General features: G+C 42.1%; 1 protein-coding gene across 1 annotated transcript in view; it reads left to right on the plus strand.

The window, feature by feature from the left end:
* KCNH5 (potassium voltage-gated channel subfamily H member 5) overlaps window positions 1-23,629 on the plus strand; it is a 222,665-nt gene that overhangs the window by 38,291 nt on the left and 160,745 nt on the right. The window contains exons 5-6 of the mRNA XM_024194406.2: window positions 10,808-10,923; window positions 14,329-14,721. Of these exons, the coding sequence (XP_024050174.1) occupies window positions 10,808-10,923; window positions 14,329-14,721 (509 nt within the window). The remainder of the gene's footprint in view (window positions 1-10,807; window positions 10,924-14,328; window positions 14,722-23,629) is intronic.

The following is a 23,629-nucleotide window of genomic DNA, read 5'->3' on the forward strand; positions in this document are numbered from 1 at the left end:
TGGGGGAGCTGGTGTAAATGTTTGGCAGGCTGGGCGATGGAGGAGACTTTCCAATGCTGGTCGAACAGCAGAAGGAAGTGCAGAAGACCTTGCAGAACTTCTAACAGTCCCACCATTTGAAGAAAAAGCTTCTTGCTTGCCTGGCAGGCTCTGCAACAAAAAAAACCAAAACCCTGCAGGAGTTTATAAGGGAGCAAGCCCAGGTGCAGCAACAACTCTACAAAGTGTGGTGAGTCCTGCAGTGGGGATTGGCAATCGGATGCAGGGCTAGGCCTCTGCAAGGTGGGCCCCACAGACGACCCTGATGCATTTGTGGTCACGGGGTTGGATCACAGAAACCCCCTTGGGAGCTGCCACGCGATGTGCCAAGACTACCCCTGCTTCTGTTTTCCCTGCCAGCTTAGGGCTCCAGCACCCTGTCTTGCTGAGCCAGCCACTCCTGTCTGGCTCCAACACAGACTCAGGGTCTGAATCACTTGTCCCAAAACTGCAAGTTTACCCAAAAACAGCTCACAGGAGTGTGCTTGTCTTTAGCACTCAGATGCCCAACTCCCAATGGGGTCTAAACCCAGATAAATCCGTTTTACCTTGCATAAAGCTTATGCAGGGCAAACTCATAAATTGTTCGCCCTCTATAACACTGATAGAGAGATATGCACAGCTGTTTGCTCCCCCAGGTATTAATACATACTCTGAGTAAATTACTAAATAAAAAGTGATTTTATTAAATACAGACAGTAGGATTTAAGTGGTTCCAAGTAGTAACATTATGCAAGGCACTGCATTTAGCCGTATGGAGTGGAAATCCATCAACTTCATGAAAAAACTTGTACAGATACAGACAGACATCATCTTCCTTTCCAAATGCAAGCAGATGGACATCATACCAAAAGGACTAAAGGTAAAAAATCCATTACAAACTACATATCACACAGACTATGCTGAGAGACTGTGTCACACACTCTCAAAGAAACTGCGAAACCACCTGATCAGCATCCTATACAGCAAACAGGGAAAGATTAAGAATGAGCTCTCAAAACTGGATACTCTCATAAGAAACCAACCTTCCACACAAACTTCCTCATGGATAGACTTTACAAAAACTAGACAAGCCATTTACAAGACAAACTTTGCCTCTCTACAAAGGAAAAAGGACACTAAACTATCTAAACTGCTACATGCCACAAGGAGCCACAACAGTAGTTCCCTTAACCCACCCAGTAATATTGTTAACCTTTCCAGCTATACTCTTAGCCCAGCAGAAGAGTCTGTCCTATCTCGGGGCCTCTCCTTTTGTCCCTCCAGACCCACGAACATGATACAGTTCTGCGGTGACCTAGAATCCTACTTTCGACGTCTCCGACTCAAAGAATATTTCCAACATACCTCTGAACAGCATACTAACCCACAGAATCCCCCCTTCCAGCACTACAAACAAATGGATTCTGCGTGGACTCCTCCGGACGGTCGAAACAACAGACTGGATTTCTACATAGATTGCTTCCGTCAACGTGCAAAGGCTGAAATTGTGGATAAGCAACATCACTTGCCCCATAACCTCAGCCATGCTGAACACAACGCCATCTACAGCCTCAGAAACAACCCTGACATCATTATCAAAAAGGCTGACAAAGGAGGTGCTGTCGTCATCATGAATAAATTGGAATATGACCAAGAGGCTGCTAGACAGCTCTCTAACACCACATTCTACAGGCCATTATCCTCTGATCCCACTGAGGATTACCTAAAAAAACTACACCATCTGCTAAAAAAACTCCCTGACAAAGCACAGGAACAAATCTGTACAGACACATGCCTAGAACCCCGACCAGGGACATTCTATTTGCTACCCAAGATCCATAAACCTGGAAATCCTGGACGCCCCATCATCTCAGGCATTGGCACCCTAACATCAGGCTTGTCTGGTTATGTGGACTCTCTCCTCAGACCCTACGCTACCAGCACTCCTAGCTATCTTCGAGATACTACTGACTTCCTGAGGAAACTACAATCCATCGGTGATCTTCCAGAAAACACCATCCTGGCCACTATGGACGTAGAAGCCCTCTACACCAATATTCCACACACAGATGGACTACAAGCTATCAGGAACAGTATCCCCGATAATGTCACAGCTAACCTGGTGGCTGAACTCTGTGACTTTGTCCTCACCCACAACTATTTCACATTTGGGGACAATATATACCTTCAAGTCAGCGGCACTGCTATGGGTACCCGCATGGCCCCACAGTATGCCAACATTTTTATGGCTGACTTAGAACAACGCTTCCTTAGCTCTCGTCCCCTAACGCCCCTACTCTACTTGCGCTACATTGATGACATCTTCATCATCTGGACCCATGGAAAAGAAGCCCTTGAGGAATTCCACCATGATTTCAATAATTTCCATCCCACCATCAACCTCAGCCTAGATCAATCCACACAAGCGGTCCATTTCCTGGACACTACTGTGCTAATAAGCGATGGTCACATAAATACCACCCTGTACCGGAAACCTACTGACCGCTACACTTACCTACATGCCTCCAGCTTCCATCCAGGACACACCACACGATCCATTGTCTACAGCCAAGCTCTAAGATATAACCGTATTTGCTCTGTCATTATGTTGGAGAGAGTGGCTTTGGGGACAGGATGGAATAGGGAGACTGGGCGCCATGGCTAGCACAAGAGAAGCTCAGGAGGCCTATGTGGCTCTCAGTGAGGAGCTGACAAGAGATTGCAAAATGGTTAACGTGGCCAGCCTAGACTAGGTGGGCCTTTCGATGGGCAAGTCTCAGTAAAAATGTTGAGTTGCAAGATGGATGGACTGGGGGATTACGGCCTCAGACATTTGCCCAGAAACTGACAGACTAGGCCACTCATTGGCTGAGGCTGGACAACCAAGGTGTGGATATTACAGACACTCATTCTTGAACAGTTCCTCTGCTGGAGGATACTCACATATGGGTCAGGTAGCATCAATCTGTTACCTTAGATGTGGCAATTAAACTAACAGAAGAGTTTGCAGCCCTGGACGTTCAGAGGAAGTGTTCTTGGAAAGGACCCCAGTTGTCACTCCTTCTTTTGACAATTTTTCTCCTGGTCCGTTTCCTACACTGTGTGTTGCCACAGCTTCTTAAAGCTGCACGACAGCTCAGTGCGTTTATTCTGACTTGCTGTCCGAAACACAAAGGGGCAGCTTTACATCAGAAATGAACAAAAGCGTTCATATAATTAATTGGCCACCAGCCTGCACTGATAGTACAAGAATGTGGGGATCTGAAGAGGGGATGTGAAATTTCCTCCTTAAAACCAAAGTCCGTAGAACTTCGTAGCGCACAAAGTAAGCTCTAAGCAAGAAAGTGGAGTGCAGCGATAACGAGCAGGTAGTAACAGATTTGTTCCCGTTCCAGCTGTCCAGTATAAAGCACAGTGACTCAGCACCTGGAGAGGAAAGCTCCATCAGCATAGCGACACTATTAGACTAATGTCCATCCAGTAGAAAGGCAGGCACTAAAATGAACAGGTTTTCATTGGGGATAATTATGGCTCAGTTAAAGTTGTTCCGGCTTTTTGACTGTGTAAAGACCATAGGACCAAGTCGTATCTAATAGTATATTAATTCTAGGCAAGGCACCATACTTTACCTGTGTTATTTGGACTAAAGAATAGGAAAGCTGGAAATATTGTATCCTGCCGAGGCACCACACAAGGAGTTATTTCTGAATCAGCTCATTCATTTAGGGAGTGGTTGAATGAACACGGTCCCATCTGCAAAAGCTTTTTTTTTCCTGGGGCCAGAAGACTTTCAGTCTCTGTGTCTGGTTCAGTAGATGAGCGTACATGGCAGCTCCATGTCCCTGCGCTCCCTCAAGCGCTATGGCTAAGTACAGCATTAACAGCTTCCTCTTGTGTTACCGCAGCTCACATTTAAAATAAACACTGGGAAAAATAAAAAAAGATCAATTTGTTACCCTATTTCTCCTCTCAGAGAAACCTTTGCCCCAGCATGTTTCAGGTACAACACGAATTCATCTCTGGCAACATGCAGGACCTAGGTTGTGGCACCTTGATACTGTTACTCTAACCGACAGCCCAAAAACTAGAGGCCATCACTTTGCCCCTCATCCCCTGCCCAATAACAACTATAATTAGAACAAGAGGTGCAGAGAATCCTTTGTGGTAAAATATAAAATTATGAAGAAAACTGCAGAGGAAAAGAGTTGCAGCATGGAAAACGACAGTTCAGCTGCAGTAGCATATACCGCAGGTGGGAAAGGGAGAAAGAATAGTTCTTGTCATTCAGCCTCTGAACCTTTCTTTCATGCCTAGCGGCATTTTGGCCCTACGGCTCATATTAGTTTGGAGTTGTTAAACACACACAACTATGTGAGTCAACAATGTGCTGCTGTTGCAGAAAAAGCAAATGCAATATTGGGTTGCATTAACAGAGGCATAGCATGCAAGTCACGGGAGGTGATAGTACTGCTCTTCTTGGTACTGATTAGGACAGTAGGACAATGGAACAGACTGCCTAGGAAGGTCATAGACGCTTCTTCACTGGAGGTTTTCAAAAGGAGGCTGGGTAGTCATCTGTCTTGGATGGTTTAGACACAAATCCTGCATCTTTCAGGAGGTTAGACTAGATGACCCCTGTGGTCCCTTCTAGCCCTCTGGTAATTTTACCTTTGACTTTCTGGACGTGCAGCAGTCTCAATCCGAGTTTACAGGCAGGATTGAGGAAGGTTTCAATGGACTCCTGAATTTGAGGATAGAAGATTTCTATGGATAATGATCAGAGGGGTAGCCGTGTTAGTCTGAATCTGTAAAAAGCAACAGAGGGTCCTGTGGCACCTTTAAGACTAACAGAAGTATTGGGAGTCTTGCATCTGAAGAAGTGAGGTTCTTACCCACGAAAGCTTATGCTCCCAATACTTCTGTTAGTCTTAAAGGTGCCACAGGACCCTCTGTTGCTTTTTATGGATAATGAGAACATCCTCAGATTATGGAGGATATTTTAAAGACAGGGATGTAAATTCTCATGTTTCGGTGCCTGGGATGGACCACACTGAGAATGCCACCTCAGGGCAGAAACAGGGTAGACAGTGGTTTATTCTATATTTAGGTTCACCAAGTCAGTAACAAAGAACTTCTGTAGCACGACACTGGTTAATAAGTTGTCCCTTTTAGCCATTTCAGCCCTTGACTCCGATCCAGGTAACCAAATCTAATATAGTGAGAGGTTATTGAGCCAGTTCACCATATGTGAGGTTCTTACTAATTCCAAAGGATCAGATACTTACCCCTTGGTCAATATGTATCTCTCATCTTACCCAAATATCACTCAGTCAGCCAATCCTTAATAAACTAACTAAAGATTTATTAATAAAAGGAAAGAAGAGAGTTATAAATGGTCAATCCATCGTATACATGCAAATGATTGCAAAGTCCTTATATCAGGTTTGTAACAGTGATGGAATAGACTGATGGCTTGTAAAGTCTCTCTGGTAACTTCCAAAAGATTGGAAGGTCCTCAGTCCATAGTTCAAGATGCTCCTTTTTAGTTGTAAGTCCACAGTCCAGAGAATTAGAGCAGGATAGAGGCAAAATGGAGTTGCCTCAGAGGTCTTTTTCTCATGTGCATGGAAATTTACTGTCCCAAACAAAGCCCACAGCCCCTGTGTATGGAAAGTTACTGGCCCAAGATGGAGTACAGGGTCACATGAGCATATCACATGCCCCTACACGTTTTATCACAGGGAGTGGCCATTGGTTCCTTGCTGGATGAGGTATCCACAGGAAGAGCTATCTGGTTGGGATGAGTTTCTTCGATGGCCCATTGTGGGAGTGGAGTGTCCTTAATGGGCCATCAACACATAAATTTGCATCAGGGCTAGACAGCTATCTGGAGGCTGTCACCCAGGAACAAAACATATGTTGGAGATACAAATAATAGTCAATATTCATAACTTCAGATACAAAGATGATGCATGGATTTAATCAGGATAATCACACTTGATAGATTATAACTTTTCCATTGACACCTTACATGATACACTTTGTGCAAGATTTGTTGCAAATGTATAACAGTGGTAATATCAATGATATAAATACTCATCTTTAATCATACAGCATCACACAGTGCATGGACCAGAAACTAATTTAAGAAAAAAAAACTTCTCTTATGGGCATGTTATCCCCCAAATTGTCTTCTGGCATTTTTTCATCTTCCTCTGAAGTACTTGGTATTGGCCACTGTTGGAGACAGGATCAACTTCGGGTCGGGTCTGGTCTGGTATTTCCTATGTTCCTAGCAACTTGAATGGGATAACTCAACGTCAGGCTTTTCAGATGGAGCTGTGTGAGCAGGACGCAGACCTTTCTTTTTCCTATAGAACATTCTTTCTTTGTGTTTCGTCTGCAATCTGTGCAGCTTCTGCACTCCTCCCACAGTGAGAATAACTGCTAGGACAGGAGGTCACTCACACACATGATAAAATAATCATTCTTTCTAAGTCTGTGCTATATTGAAGTAGGAAAGAGAAGGAATAAATTGGGTGACATTTGAAGGATCATTGACAGCACTAGCCAGTAATGCAAATAATGTCTTGCATATTTAAACACACACAACTTTTAAATATAATTCTGCATTTAGCTAGTCTACAACAGCGTCAAGAAATACTGTCTTGTATCCTGTAATGATTATTTAAGATGTAAAAAGAGAACAAGACAGCCTGCATTGATTCTCGTCTTCCCACTCAGACCCCAGTACCTTGCAGTTGCTGTGTCTTTATTGGGTTCCATATATGAGCTTGGCGTTTATTCAATAACATCATAGTCAGATAGATTAGATTAGATGAAAACCGTATGGTGGACCTCAGTTTGATTTATTGTAGGGTCACTCTAGGCTATCTTATATACCGTTTTCCTTCCCGAGCAAACCCATGGCTCTGATAGAACTTTACAAGGTGGAAGTCAGCGCAGAATTTGAGAAATTAAATCAGGATTGGATTTTTTTAAAAGATCGGTTTTAGTGCAACAAGAAGTTATGGGCTTTGATGCAGGAAGCACTAGGTGAAATTCTATGGTCTGTGTCATGAAGGAGGTCAAGCTAGTTGATCACAATGGTCCCATCTAGCCTCCAAATCTATGAATCAAAATTTGGTTGATGTCTTTCATGTGTCATTGGATAAACTTGCCAAGATGAATTTATTTTAAAAGCTATATTTTTCCTGCCTTTTCTCCTAGAGCTAAAAGTGCACTATTATTGTGTTTGTCTTATAAAAAAAGGGGTTGAATGAGTATATGTCTTCCCCAGAGGATTGCCCTAGGCATCACCTATTCGTGGTGAATACAGAGTACAGAACAGATGATTTTCTTATCCATGGCTTTGTTAGGAATTTCTCACCAGTTTTCTGATTGCAACAGGGGAGGTATTTTTAAATCCAAATTTCTCTTAAATGGAGACCAGCAATTCATCACGTATTGAAGGTGCTACGTGAAAGAGAGACAAAAAAAGGAGTTGCAGGGCATTCCCTATCATCTACAGTACCAAACAAAAAAATCCTCATCTAATCACTAGGCAGATTAATGACCTGAACTTCAGGGAACAAAGTAAATCTTGATTCAGTGACCATCTGCCGTTAGAAAGTTCTATCCAGCTGACTAAGCTGAGATAAATCTGACAAATGAAGGAATCCTGGATGGAGTCCAGATATTTGGCAGTAGCAGTTTTGGCTTCACTGATGACCTTCCTGTTCCTGTAATCTCTGGGTTGTAGGAAATGCTTACAGACTAAAGACTTGGGGCTTGTCTACAGTGCGACGTTGTTGACAAAACTTCTGTCTTTCATGGGTACTTAAAAAAGCCCCCCCCCACCCCCGGCACGAAAGACAAAAGTTTTGCCGACGTAAATGGCAGTGTGAACTCAGCTTTGTCGGCAGGAGCGCTCTCCTGCTGACAAAGCTACTGCCGCTCGCGGGGCTGGAAGTATGTTGTTGGCAAAAGTGCAAACAAAATACCGATAGAGAGCGTTCACAGGCGCTGACTTTTTAGCGACGAGGCTGTTGCTAAAAGCTGCGTAGTGTAGACAAGCCCTATGTCTTGACCTCTGTGTACTCCCACTGATACCAGTGGAAGTTCCATACAGGGGGAATGGACAATGTGTCCATATAGCCATATATTCACAATTGTATGCAGGTGGGTGATCCCACCACTGAACAGAGTTGCTCTTTTTCTGTGGTTCTTGTGGCGTGACTGGAAAGTACTGAATGGAATCTGTGTGGTGTATCGTGGCCTCTAGCAATTATGTGAAACATCGGCATAGAGTTGTCATAATTCCACTAATGTGCCCAGCTGCTCTCTGAAATCACTGGTTAAGAAAGATAAAGCTCTTCTGACATTTTTTATTTACTTTTTCCTTGTCCCTCTTTCCTGCCGATTCTGTAGGGCAATTAAAAACAAAAGAAAACAGAAGATTTTTGCACTAGAAATTATTAGTTCATACTCAAACAGTGAAATCTGTTTTGACATTGTTTAACAGAGCAGAGTACGTGTTCCTAATTGAATATCAACAACTACTGAAAAGAAAAAGAACATACCATGTTATTGGCAATTCACAATTAAGGCTTATAGTTGGATAACTAAACAATAAAAGTTCAGGGATGTTATGCATTTTTACACTGCAGTTTCGACTTAGCAATATACAAGTAAAGCACCTTTGACTATCCCACATGCTTTTGGGTCACTAATCGGGAGTGGGGGGCTCTCCTAACATTCCAGATCCCTGAGTGGCTTCAAACAATTGCTATTTAAAAATACGAATCAACATAACATATAAATGTTTCCCTCTTCCTTTCCCAAATGTGGAATTTCCCCCTACACTACACCTGCCCAATTCCCATGTTAGGCAAGATTACATCTTTCACCTGCAACTGCTTTTCTGTACAGAGAAAGCATTTGACCCTTTAAAGTCTGGTGTTTCACCTCTTGAACAGCTAGAAACTATGCAAGTGGGGAGATTTCTACTTTTACAACAGGATCCAGCACTTCCTTCAAGTCCTGTAAGCTCCTGCGATTAAGGACTTTAAAGGTATGATGTTTTTTATTTATAGAAAAGCCCTTTAGGTTGTTTCTGTGGCCCTCTCTAAGACCATTAGAGTTGGACTGATAGTGACTAAGAAAGAGGAAGGGATGTGTAGTTTAATAACAATAATTTTTAAAAACACACTACTAAAATATAGTATTATAGTTGGGGGCAAGTAATACTGCCTATTATTAAGGTTGCCAGACACTTCCCATTATAAGACCCTGTTTTCAGTTGTTGTATATATGTCATAGAATACTTAGTACTATATTATAGGCAGAATAGGTGGCACTGCCTATTATTATGGTTGCCTGACACTTCCCATTATAAGACTTTGTTTTCAGTTGCTTAGAACTTTGCCAACTTGCAACTGTTTGGGATGAAATTTTCCATGCAGAACATCTCCATCAGGTTAGAATTTGTGGCGAAATTTTAGCTAAACTAGTTCAGCTGTTGTTGCGATTGAGATTAGGGACAAATATATTGTTTTGCCATGTTAAAAAAAAAAATCTGTTGTCCCTTTTATTTGAGAAGCTCTAGTGCCCATGTGCTTTGGAGCAGGGACTTGAAACTTGGCAAGGAAGTGACTGTCGCATCAAACATATGTACTTGTATACACAATACAAAAATGCATACATTAAAGCAAGGATTTTTTTAAAGAATAATTAAATCTATTTGGTTGTAGCTCCAGAGTGTTTCCTTCCCACCAGCATCCGAGGGAAAGATCTTCATTTTCATTATGGCCGATGCTTGGATGCTATCCTGCTTAAGGGCCATGGATTTTCATTGCCTCTCTTTTACCCCTTTTCCTTCTCACCCATTTACACATACCCAACCACTATAACATCCTGGCATTAGTTTGGTTGGGAAGGCATAGTGCCACAGCTCCCAGGTTGTGTTGCTATCAGTGATAAAGCAAAGACTGCTCCACGCTGAATTATGAAAGCAGTTTCACCAGTGGCAGTCTGCTGTGTGGCTCCCAAGCCACCTTTAAGGTAGCTCTTTATCATTAGTTTAACAACTGAATTCATTTCTTAACTGTGTTTTACAGTGTAGTCCTCAGTCTATTTTTAAGTGACTTCTTGAGACCTGTATGAATTTTCATCCAGCAGCATTGATATCAACATGCTTTTAATTTCAATTTGTATTTTTTTTTTGTTTCTATAGTTTTATTTTTGGTGTTGAATCTTTTTTGGGGGGTGGGAGGTGGGTAAAAGAAGGGACAACTTTAGGTATGTAGGGCCTGAGCCAGTCTCCATAAATCAATGGGAGTCTGTCCATTGGGTTCACCGGGCTTTGGATCAGCCCCCTGGCAGAGTTCTCCAGATTACAGCAGCAGTACTCAAGATGGGCTTGATGCAAAGCCTACTGAAATCAATGGGAGTCTTTCTGTTGACTCCAGTGGCCTTGGAATTTGGCTCCAACACCAGAATAACTCCACCTCCAGCATAGTCTGTCTCTCAAAAACACAAAAGAAAGCAAATGCCAAAGTGTGCTAGTTTTACTCATTTTTACTCTTGATTAGCAGAGGTATCTACAGCACAGGTTGGTATTTTTCTGTTTTGCGGGGGGATGTAAGTCTGGAGTCTGATGCCATGGCGTGCAGTAACTGAGAGAGAAACCATTCAAATCTGAAACTAACATCAGTCCACATGAATGAGATTTGCACTTGCTGAATCGTAACTAAATCCAACTTGCACGTTTTCTTCTTCCTCACAGGTTGGACAAAGTTTGCTCGATTGACACGAGCTTTGACTAACAGCCGAAGTGTTCTGCAGCAGCTAACGCCAATGAACAAAGCTGAGGTGGTGCACAAACACTCAAGATTAGCTGAAGTAAGTGTGAGACAGACTCCCGACTTCCCTTGTTTAAAAGACAGGAAGTGATGGATAAAAGAATTGGCATCATTACTAACTGACATTTTAATATAAAGAATAGGCTTCCCTGCTACTGATTTCAAAATACATCTTTTACTTATGTGAAAGAGCATATTAAATACATACAGCCACCTTTTCTGGATGGGACAATGGCATGACTAATTCTCTTGCAAAAATGCACAGACCTCTATTACCTGCATGGCCCTTTGTTCGTGTTTGTGTAACTGTCATTTTGGTGCATTAATCAGGTAACTGTGCACCACAAGGTGCATAGTTATAATATAATATATGGAGATATACCTATCTCCTAGAACTGGAAGGGGCCCTGAAAGGTCATCAAGTCCAGCCCCCTGTCTTCACTAGTAGGACCAAGTACTGATTTTGCCCCCTCAACGATCTCTAGGTGGCCCCCTCAAGGATTGAACTCACAACCCTGGGTTTAGCAGGCCACTGCTCAAACCACTGAGCTATCCCTCTCCCCCTGCCATCTGTATGCAGTTTTACTCTCCCATATGACCAGACTGTGACACCCTTACTCCCAGTGAGTAGTAATTTGCTCCTCAAGTCGTCCCAATGAAATAAATTGGACTGCTTGAGGATTAAGGTACTCTCTCACAAGAGTCCTTGTCTGGCTGTATGGCGATTTGCATGCACAGAGAGTGCACATGTGTTTTTGTTCATGCATCTGTTGCACCCAGCTCTGAAAGTCTGTCCTGCTGTATTCTTATCACCTCTTGTTCTTTAAAAGCTGTAAATTAAATCCACTGTTAGCCTGCAAACATTCCTTTAACAGTGCAAATAATGCAACAGGTGAATGCTTTCAGGTTAACCAATAAAAAAAGATTTGCTGCTATCTTCTCTGAGCCCAGTGGTAAGTGGGAGCTGCCAAAATAGATGAGTTACTGAAAGTGACAGTCCCAGTCTCTCTGTGCCAGAGGGCTTTTGTACTGAGTTCAGTGTTAAAGATTGATGGCAGCATAAAATGTATCCTGTTCTCTTCGTAGTTTTTGTGCACATTTATAATAACAGTTCTGCTTTAATGAAATCAAAGTTGAAATCTTCTACTGTTTTCCACTACTCTCACTGCTGGTTTTTTCCATGAACTATCTTCCACAGGCACTGAGCCAGCCGCGGTGATGTAATGGGTTGCTCCCATCTCTAGCTTCTCTGTCTCAATGACTTCCCAGTGCTCTGTGAACCTGGTTTGGGGCCATTAATTCTGGGCAAGAAGTTTGCCACTCCAGATGAGCTACAGTTTACGCAGGGCAGAATATGCTGCCCACGTTTCAATATTATTAAGTGTTTGTCATTTGCAGACGGAAACAATTCAGAGTACAGTTGAGCAGCATGAAGTGCAATGGTCCTTATCATTCATTGTCCTCCACAGTCAAAGCTTTTGCTGCCCACCTGCCATGTCAAGCGCAGCATGATGGTATTTAAAGCACAGAAAGAGATATGGTCTCTACCCTAATGAGGTTACAGTCTAATCTGAAATGAGACACAACAGTTGAGAGTAACAGAGAGTGGAGGGGACGAGGGAGGAGGATGAGGGTAATGCCCATTGGATCAGTTACATCGTTAGCTGTTGCACAGAACGTGTTTTTTTCTTTTAATTTGTAACAGTGGCTGGCCCCTTAAGGGCTAGAATAGAGACCTGGGGCCAGCCAGCCCTAGTTACTAAGGAGGCACATGCAAGCAGAGATCAGCTGGCTCCCCTACAAAGAGCAGCAGGATGCTGCAGAGAGTGGGATGCTCAGGGGGACCAGAGTGAAGTACAGAGGCTGCTGGGAGTGAGCAGGCTCCAGCAGAGGAACTGGGGGCTTGGGAGCGAGGCTACAGGCAGGCGAAGTGAGGGGGCGAAGAGTAAATGGAAGGACTTAAGGAGGGATTGGAGAACTTTATTTTGAATGTTTTGTTAAATTAACAAGACCGTCCACTGTCTTCTCTGAGTGAAAGCCTTGCTAGGTTGCCTCCATTGAGTTTTGCCATTGACTTCCATGCAGCCAGGATTTCACACCCTAATCTTAGCAACACCCCGTTCTTCTCCTGCAAAGAAGAATGAAAATCATTAATTAACTGGAAATTTGAGATTGCAACACTTTTATACTTTGATTCATGCACTTAAATATTGTTCTGTTTGTTTCAGACTCACTCACTCCCTATTCATCAAGAATGCATTCCAGATTTGAGCATTTTGACAAGTACGAACGACAGTTCTGTTTGCCATGTAGCAGCCACTGTTAATATGGTACATTAGCTCCAGTAAGGGATACTGCAAGTGATGTGGTAGTACAATCAGTTCCTGGAGACTGAATGCATTTATTCTATCCTAATACCCATTTGGAATCCAAAATCCTAAATCTGCTGTTGGTTCCAACATATATATAGATCTCTTTTGGCAGCTCAATAAGTTAGTAAATCGGGGTAATCACTGTTCCTACCCACTTAAATTTCTCATGTTGGATTGAGATAAGTGATAATTAGACTAGCTAGAATAAATTGTTTTGGCTCTTTTACAAGGTTTGCAGTTCTAGATTTTACAAAGGTGAGTGTGCAGAAAATACAAACTTTTGAAACTGTATTTAATTTATAAATATGTCCTGGGTCCAGTGCTATTCAGTATTTTCATTAGTGAGTTGGAAATAAGACTGTGTGCAAATGAAAAATAATATTAAGTCATCATTGGTGTTGACTTTTTAATTGCAACAACGTTTTGTGCAGTCTGGAGAGAAAGGTAAGGAAGCAAACATTACAACCCTATCCAGTCATACAATTGCAAGTAGTTAGACCAGATGTTATGAATATTGTATTTTACTTTAAAAGGAAGTCAGCCAATGAGGCTATAGTCCAGTAGATCATTGAGCAGGATAATGTTTTGGCTTCTTTTTAGATTCAGAGAGAGTTCAGGTATGAATGCTAAGCTTTCCAGTACCTGTAGGTATGAATGGGATCTCATATTTTTAACTGCAGGGCATGAGCTGACACAGCTGTATCCAGATGGGCCTCATGCCAGTTAGTTGGCAGAGTACTTTACTTTGAACTTTTGAGCAGTAGTTGTTGGCCTTGTTTTCGCTCTGTCCGTCTGCAAATGATCTTTGTTTTTGTAAGATTACCCTTACGCTTTACACTTTTCCCATTCATTGAGTGATAGCTACCTCCACCCATTCCTACATGATTTATGCACTGATGAGCTCATGAGATTAACAAATTAAATAATTTAGAAACTACAGGTAGCCTTGGAACCTTCAGGGTATAACAAAAACATTCTTTCCTTAATTCTGTGTATTACACAATTTCAGAAAGTGCCCATTATAACAAATGTTAACTGAAAGCCATAACATCTGTGTTTCTTTCCTTTTATAGGTTCTCCAGCTCGGGTCTGATATTCTTCCTCAGTATAAACAAGAAGCTCCAAAGACTCCACCGCACATCATTTTACACTATTGTGCTTTTAAGACCACCTGGGACTGGGTCATCTTAATTCTAACCTTCTATACAGCAATTATGGTTCCCTACAATGTCTCCTTCAAAACGAAACAGAACAACATAGCCTGGCTGGTGTTGGACAGTGTGGTGGATGTTATTTTTCTGGTTGACATTGTTTTAAACTTTCATACAACCTTTGTTGGCCCTGGGGGAGAGGTTATATCTGATCCCAAACTCATAAGGATGAACTACCTGAAAACTTGGTTTGTGATAGACCTTCTGTCCTGTTTACCTTATGACATCATCAATGCCTTTGAGAATGTGGACGAGGTAAGCAATTGCAATCTGTATGAAATTGACTGCACTGGGTTATTTCTAATTTTAAATTTGGTTAGGGCCACATTTATACTCACTAGAATTGAAACTCTGCAAACATTGGAGGATAAAATTTGGTGGTTGAGTTTTTCACTAAGCAACGTTCTGTATGGGAAGGGAAGGTGTCTTGCTAAGCAATATAAGAGAATATCGGTGGTGTGCGTGATTTATAAAGTTACGGGGCAGGATTTAAAAAATTGTTCACTGTTGACCTAACTCTTCTTCCACGGAAGTCAATGGTAAAGCTCCCAGTGACTTCAGTGAGAGCAGAGAAAAGGCCACCTCTGAATGTTTTTGAAAATCCTGACCATAATTGCTATTTATACCCTGCTGTTTTTCCTTTCCTCCTTGCAACTTCTTTTTCAATTTCTGTTTGAGAGATGAACACCACTATTGTCTGTATTGTCTGAATTTTAAAAGGCTTAATGAGAGCCATATCTTGAATTTTTGGAGACTACTTGAGAAAAAAGTGCAAATCTTAAAAGGCCACTGAATTAAAGCTTCTTAACTTTTAGCCCTAATAACGTTTAAAAATAATCAAGCTTGCAGGCTAAGGTAATGGAGAAACAAGCAATAACTACAACTAATAATGCATACATGAATCACCCGTAGACAAAATTCAATATTAAAATGCAGCCATAATGGTATCAGAACTCATTTTAGTTTCCCTTTGAGGCCTCGTATCCTTCGGACGCTAAACAGATGAAAAAGTCTGTGTTCATTTTTTATTATTTGAACTGTTATTTGTTTGAACAATACAAGTTATTTTTTTTAATCCTTAAAGAATTCTTATCACTGCAATTATATAGCCTCACTTTAAAAAAAAATCCACACCCCTATTTCTTAATGCAGGTTTTTTTGGTACAGATTTTGCAAAGCTCTTTTTAAATGCCACCCCTGCCTTTCTGCTTAGTATAATCTTTTGACATTGTTCCATTTTATGTATAGCAAGTGTAACAGAAGTAATAATCCTTGCAGTTTAAATGCAAGCTCATATGAGAGCTGTCTATCTGGAATCAAGTTATACAGACAATCCATGTAAGAAGCTGATCCTAACAAGGTTGTTAATGTACCATAGGAAGAAATACTTGTTCCATGTTAACAAGAGCCTGACTTTACAAAAATATCATGGGTCTTCAGGTTTGTGTGTTTGAATGTGGAAAACGAGCAGGACATGCATTACGGCATATAAACTATATGCAGTTTTGCAGTTTGCTAACTTCTTTCTCTAATGTGTCGTGGAAAGTAACTCACCTCGGATATTTGTAAAAGGACATTGAGTATACAAGGAATTACTGGCTCAGTGTATGTATTTCATCATGTAGCTCTGGAACCTTTCAAAGAAGGACGGCTATTAGGAATCTAGTTATTAGTGCCTGAAAAACAGACTCTAGGGGGCTTAGAAGTCACCTGTATAATAAGGCACTGAGCTCTTCTTCCTGGCTCAATTTTCCTTTTTCTCTGCCTGCAAGTGAAGTCTTTTCTGATGGGGATGGCGGGTGTCTTCATTTATTACAGTTTAAATTTAAATCTTTTTTGCAGTTTTTTGTTTTCTGGAAGGTTGTATTCGTTTGGGCTTTATCTTCATTTGGCTTTGATTTTTCTGAACTGACTGCTTTCCTGTGAGAGAACTTCTGGGCTTGGTACCAGCAATTCTCCCAAATGATATTGATGTGATAAGGAAATTGAGATACTCAGGTTGGAAGTGCTGTGAGAAATATTCTCACATGCTATAGGTCTGATGAGAAGGTGGCTCAATTTTCTCCTTGAGCTAGGACAGATGTTTCTACCTTTTTCTTCTGGAAAGTGCCTGGGCTTCAAATTGTTCACTGTGGCACTGAAGAAAAAAGGAGGGAACGGGTAAGGAACTTGGCTTCAAGCTGCATGTTGAAGCAGTGCTCAAGGCCCATCAGAAATTGTTGCTGTGGAATCAGCACCTATTGACCTAGCACTTATGAAAAATTTTCTGCTCCATTTTGGGCACATGCCTTGGCAGTGAAGGATGGCCCAAAGGCAGGGTTAATCCCAAGTGGCTGCACAGAGTCCTATACAAGCTCTTCAACTTGCAGCCTGGCCCAACATTCCCCTCCAGTCCCACAGCAAGGAGGGAGGAAATTCTTGGCTTTCTTTGCCTTCTGGAAATTTTGGGCTCTGCTCTTACTTTGGACCCCTGCAATCATAAGTCCAACCCCCTTTTTTCCACACAGGGCTCATCAGGTGCACTGGCCATATCTGGTGGGGGTGAAGGCAGGTGGTGGAGTGGTGGGGAAGGAGGAGATATCCCATGTTGTAGCTTTTCCTCTCTGTCGGGCCCTACAGTGCACCCTCAGTGAGCGTTGAAGGGAAAGGCAGGAGGTTTAGAAGTATGGATCTCTGGTGCCAGTAGCCCTGCATGCACAGTGCACACGCATCTGAATTTGGTCCAGAGAGAACAAAATGTAGACTACTAGCTCCCCAAGTCGACTTTAAGATACACACTCTCCATTCTATGCCATAAACTAATGATTATCTATCATCTATCTATCTATTGTATGTGTATGTGTGTATATATGATATATATATGATCAGGGGGTTCCTGTAGGTTCTTATACAGTAATTAATTTATTGCAATATAAGCATATGGATCTCAGTATTTCTTTTACTGGCCACAGTGTGAATAATTAACTATTTCATAATTCAGTTACTGTAGATAGGAAAGAAATAGGAAGCATGTGCCAAGAAACCTGAAATGAGGGAACGTATGGAAAGAGAACGCTGGGGTAGCATGTTCAAAAGCAGGAAATGTTGGCCAGACTGGGCATTTTACCACTGATTTCACTGGGAACAGAGTTAGGCCATTGCTGAAAACTTTTTGAGAATTCAGCCGTAGGTGTATATGACTGCAAATCAACATAATTTTATTGCTCAGTGGAAGTAGAGTCACAGCAGCAAAATGTGGAGGAAAAGGATTCTGACACTAAGATCTAGGAGAGGATTAGGATGATTTGATGCAGATGAAGAGGTGTAGCTTTACGCAGTAAGAATTATAGAGGCATCTTATAACGAGCTTAAAAGGATTTGGATGATGTGACAGGTAGGGAGAAAGGTAGGATAATGAGAGAGAGAGAGGGAGAACCACACAGTGAAAGCAATCTAAATTGACATGATAGATGGAGAATTATGTGTTTAAGTGGTATTAGGGAGATAGGAAAACATGGTAAAATATGTTGGAGAAAAGAGAAATACTTGAAGAGAGAAATTGAATAATTCTTTTGCAGATTACCTGCCATAACTAGGAAAATGGGTAGGATAATGCAGGCCTAGAAATCAGAAAAATGCCAGGTGTCATCATTAATTGGAAAATATTAGATGCACTATTAGCTCAAGCCAGTTTAAAAAGAAAAGGCTAAATTGTTCAGACTTGGAAGTATAAGCATCTTAACCCAGCTCTGAAAATCTGGGTTCACAGCTCTGAAAATCAGGCCACCTAGTTAACTGCTAAAGTAAAAATGAAAGTGTCTAAAAGATTTGGGACCCCCCCCCCCCCTTTTTTTTTTTAAAGAAAGGCTTGAATCCAAAGTTTTTACTTATGCAAAACTCCTGTTGATTTCAGTGGTATTTATAAATATGTAAGGTCTGCAACAACAGCAGCAACAATACTGTGCTTACGCAGTGGAAGTCTATAGCACTGAATGCCCGTGACCATACTGTGGGGCTTTATTCCAGGCGTCTAAGTGCTCCACAGGGTTATTACTGATTTGGTGCAGCCAGGTTAATTGTGGGTGACCATGCAACCACTGACAGTCTGTGACTGAGCAGTGTCCCCTCCTGACCTCAGATCTGATTTTTTTTTTTAACTCTCGATGTCTTGGAGACTTTGTCTCCAAGGTGGGTGACATGATCCAAAAGGAGCAGCTAGAGGCGGCCAATGATGACTTCAGTCCTTTCAAGGCCGCTTCTCCATGATACATCCCTATAACTGATAAAGTCAAACCATCTTATATCTAGTAGTCACCGCTGGCAATGCGTATGAAATGCCTCCAGCCTCCTGATACGTTGTTTAAGCAATGTCCATCTTTCAGATCCGTATTTAAGGATTGGAAATGGGCAGGTTTGATAAATCCTTACTTTTGCCTATAGTTTCTCCTTCTTTGGGCTCCAGAGTCTGTGCAGGTCTTTTTTGGGTGAAAGTGCTAAACCAATGCTCCTTAGAATGTCTGGCTGGCTGCACCTGTTTGATGACAGTTTACTGCTTAAATAGATGACGTCATCCACTACTTCCACAGTTTGTCCAGAAGCACAGATGTCTTGTATCACAAATTTGTGCCAACACTCTGGATTTTTGTTTTTTCCCCAAAATCACTTAGCCCAAGGGACTTTGGTTATATTAGGGAGCTACACAGCACTTAGGGCTTGTCTTAACTACAGCTATTGTCTGACTTTGCAATTAGGTGTAACAATTCCCTGGGTTGCATTGTCTGTGGGGATTGAACCAGGGACTTCTAAAAACCTGAACATTTGCTTCCACCAAGGCTATTGGCTTAGAGGCACAACTATTATACATGGGCCAGGTACTAGAGAGGGACAAAGACCCAAGGTCCGTCAGCGTGAATTACCCAGGCTATCATCACCCCTTTAGTAAATCTGGATTCCCTAAATGGCATAGGATTGAGGAGTCTTGGGTACTGGTGCTTAGATACTAGGGTGATGAGTGCAGTATAAGAACTCATGTAGAATAGAATCATCCAAAAATTAGTTCTTTGGAAGGTGGAAGACGCTCCTTCAAATTGTTTTCCCACCAGTTTAAATAGGGCTGGCTCCTTCACGCACAGATTTCATAGTTTTACTAAATGATTGGTGCTCTGAATATTGCTGTGAATTTTGGTTTAAATTAAGGAGGCTTCTGGTTAGTAATGAAGCAAAAAGTGTAAGTTTTAGCCTATCTCTGCCAGAGAAATGACCCGGGAATAACACATCTGGTACTGTAAAGAGTGAGGTAGGAAGTATTGATATGGAGGTGGATTTGTGTGGTGGTAGAACTGGATAGCAGCCTGGGTTTTCAAATGGTTCGTTTTAGGCACGTTCCTCTGCACCTAATATTAATCTTCAAGAACCCGCGGCTGGAAGTTAAAGCGAGACATATTCAAATTGGAAATACAGTAGAACCTCAGAGTTATGAACTGACCAGTCAACCACACACTTCATTTGGAACTGGAAGTACTTAATCAGGCAGCAGCAGAGATGAAAAAAAAAAGGCAAATACAGTACTGTGTTAAACATAAACTACTGAAAAAATAAAGGGAAAGCAGCATTTTTTCTGCATAGTAAAATTTCAAAGCTGTATTAAGTCAATGTTCAGTTGTAAACTTTTGAAAGAACCACCATAACATTTTGTTCAGAGTTACGAACATTTCAGAGTAACGAACAACCTCCGTTCCTGAGGTTTTCGTAACTCTGTAAGGCACACATTTTTAACAGGCAGGGTGATTGGTCGTTGGAACAAACTACCAAGGGATATGGTGGATTCTCATCTTTTAAATTCTTCACATGAAAACTGGATGCTTTTCTAGACAATATGCTTTAGTCATGATGAAATTCTATGCAGGTCAGACTAGATGAAATACACAAATCTGTACACATCACACTGAGACAGAGAAATTTTAATAGCATAATATCATTTTTATTACCGATTTTGATCTGTTCTAGTAGTCGCAGAAACTTCCATGCATTCATTTAACTAGACAAAATAGCAATTGTTATAAATTGAAAGCTGATTCAATTAGTTCAGCAGTAATACCATTTCCAATAACTTACCAAAAGTGTTACCTTTCCTAAAGTACTTAAATGAAGGGTTTATGAGACCTGATTTCAATGTGCTAGCAAGATGAATTGACGTACTTAGTAAGAAAGTAGCACTGGTACTAAATGATACAGTCTGATGTTAGCTACTTTCGTTTTCTCCAAGTGGCTGACAGAAACCCCACCCAGAATTGAATCACTAGTGAAGCTAAGGCCTGGTCTACACTAACCCCCCAAGTCGAACTAAGGTACGCAACTTCAGCTACGTGAATAACGTAGCTGAAGTCGACATACCTTAGTTCGAACTTACCGCGGTTCAGACGCGGTCCACACGCGGCAGGCAGGCTCCCCGTCGACTCCGCGGTACTCCTCTCGCCGAGCTGGAGTACCGCAGTCGACGGCGAGCACTTCCTGGTTCGACTTATCGCGTCCAGACCAGACGCGATAAGTTGAACCCAGAACTTCGATCCCCAGCCGCCGAACTAGCGGCTGGGTGTAGACCAGCCCTAAGTGTTAAATCAGGCTGAAAACTCTGAGTAACACAATGATAGAAGTGATCAGACCGAGCCTTGGCAATTTCTCATTTCCATGCAGTCTGAAAGTCATTAAATATGAAGAATACCACGTTCCCTCTGTGCTATGCAGAAAAGTATACAATGCAATAAATACAATGGCTTGCTTAGCATGGCCAAGAATAAATGTAGTCTTGCTTAAGCATACCATACAGCTATAATGGATCAAACTCATTCCTAATGCAAGTCCATTGAAGTTTTCTGAATTACACCAGGAATGAATTTGTTCCAATGTATTTGTCTGTAGTGTCAGATTCTATTCCAGTTTTCTAGCCAATGATTTAAACTATAGGATATTGAATTTTAATTACGCTTTTCATCTGGCTTTTTCTTTTTTTAATGTACTTCATACATTACTGGGAAACAGATGTGGGACAGAAGTCATTTTAATTCATATCTTTTGTAAGACATACACTAACTAACACAGAGTCTAATTGGGCTAATTCCATGTGGAATACTTTCAAGGGAAGCATTGAGTCCTGCCTGCTTCTCTCTCTGGCAAAAGGAGGAGAGGGTTTAGGAAGAAAACAAGGCAAGTGAAGGAACCTTTTCAGATGCAGACCTAAATAACACTGACTGCAGTGGCACAAATCTGTAATATTCAAATTACTTCATGCAAAAGGAAGTGGAGGGAATAGACCACTTTACAATATTTGGAGCATAAAGTTCTCGTATGCAAAATGGAGTCCAAAGACGGCATAGGAAAAAAACAATTGAATGGCTAAATAGAAAAATATCCCTTGTTTTCAAGGTAGATGTCATTGTAATTTGACATGATCCTTACTTTTGTTAAATACATGCTAAGGGCAGGAGCTGTGAAATTGACAAGAGAGCCCCCGTTCCCCTGGAAAGCTGAGTGGTTGGACCCTGTGCCCAGCTGGGAAAGAAGCTGGGGCTGCTTAAGACCCTGCTCCCAGCTGGGCAGGCGAGAAGCCCGAGTGGCCCCTTGCCTCTGGGCAGCCTTGTCAATTTCATGGTGAGCCGTGAAATTGACAAGACTGCCCGGCCCTGGGGAGGGGGAGCCGAGAAGCTGGGTCAGCTGGACCCCAGTGGTGAGAAGCCTTGTGTGGCTTCCCCCGGCCTGGCTCCCGGCAGGGGATGGGGAGGCAAGAAGCCCCGGGTGGGGGGGGGCAGCCTGCTGGGAGCCTCTGGGGCAGCCAGGCTCTTGGCAGGGAGCTGCCAGTGGAGCTAAGAGATCGGGCGCTCAGCTCCCCATGCTGTCCCTCTTCGGTTGGTGGAAGCGGTCCTGGTGCAGACATGCACCACCGACCCAAGGAGTGTAGTGTGAACCTGCACTACCGCAGTAATTACTGCAGTGGCTGTAAGTCGACCTAGTATAGGTCGACCTAGGTTTGTAGTGTAGGCGTACCCTGAGAAACCCCTCTGAGTATTCCTTCACTGCTCGCTCCCTGATCTGGGGGTGAGGATGTGGTAGTTTGCTGCTAGCCTCATTCCACTTGCTGGCTATTAGTGGGAGGGTTGGAACCAAGGCTTCACCCAGTCCCTGCCCCTCCCCATCCACTCCCTGCCGACCTGCTCTGCGAGGGGAGTAAAGGCTCAATCCTACGCTGATCGAAGTCAATGGCAAAACTCCCTTTGACTTCAGTGGTGTAAATGGGACTCTGTTCATCTGGATCTAAGGTCTTAGGAGCCTGTACAGAGGTTATGCCCTTACGTCCATAGGGAGACATATAGAATGAGTCCAGCCCTAAATCTAGTCCTTAAAAAGTTGCTTTTTATTTTTCTTGCACTAGCACTTAGATCAGTATCCATGAGTCTGTAGTACATCAATTGATTAGCTAAAAAAGGCCTGTGAGCATATATGATGTGTTGGAAGATTTGTTTGAACATTAACTTCAGAAAAGAAGCATTAAGAAGTTAACCAGGGATTTTAAGGCTAAGCTCTATTTAAGTAGCTCAACTTGAAAAAAATTTTTGAGAGTGATTTACTTGTAAAATTTCTAACAGCTTATATGTCACGATGCAGTGCTTGTTTTTCACTGCACGGCTATGTACCTTCTGGAGCTGTGCTTATTTCTTGCTTCTTACTTACTAATTGCTTTGTAATGAAATTTAACATTACAGTACAGTGCAGTAGGTCTAGACAACTTCTAAATCAAACTCAGGTAGGTCAAGTCTGGAATCTCTGCTGCATTATTGTTTTTGATCCTTCCAAAGAGCCGTGAAGCAGGCTCCCAGTCCCAGAGGAGAGATCTGTTAATTATCCCCAAAAGATCTACAGCTTGGTGGGCGCTAGAGAGGACAGTATTCTTAAGCTTATACTTGCCTGGATCTGAAACATGAACATATGCAATCTTAGCTGGCCTGAGGACTAAATCATGAGGGTGGGGGGAAACCAAACTTTGATCTTGATCAAGATGTTCATCTCTGTCTTGTCCCCCAGCTTTGATTTCAATATGATGGACGCTTTAGCTAGTGCAGAATATGCAGGGAGTATATATTATTTGTGCTTCTCTGACAGAGGCCATTTTTACTGATATCGTGGACTGAAC

Source organism: Terrapene carolina, unplaced genomic scaffold (assembly GCF_002925995.2).
Source record: "Terrapene carolina triunguis isolate 2854851 unplaced genomic scaffold, T_m_triunguis-2.0 Scaffold189, whole genome shotgun sequence".
NCBI lineage: Eukaryota > Metazoa > Chordata > Testudines > Emydidae > Terrapene > Terrapene triunguis.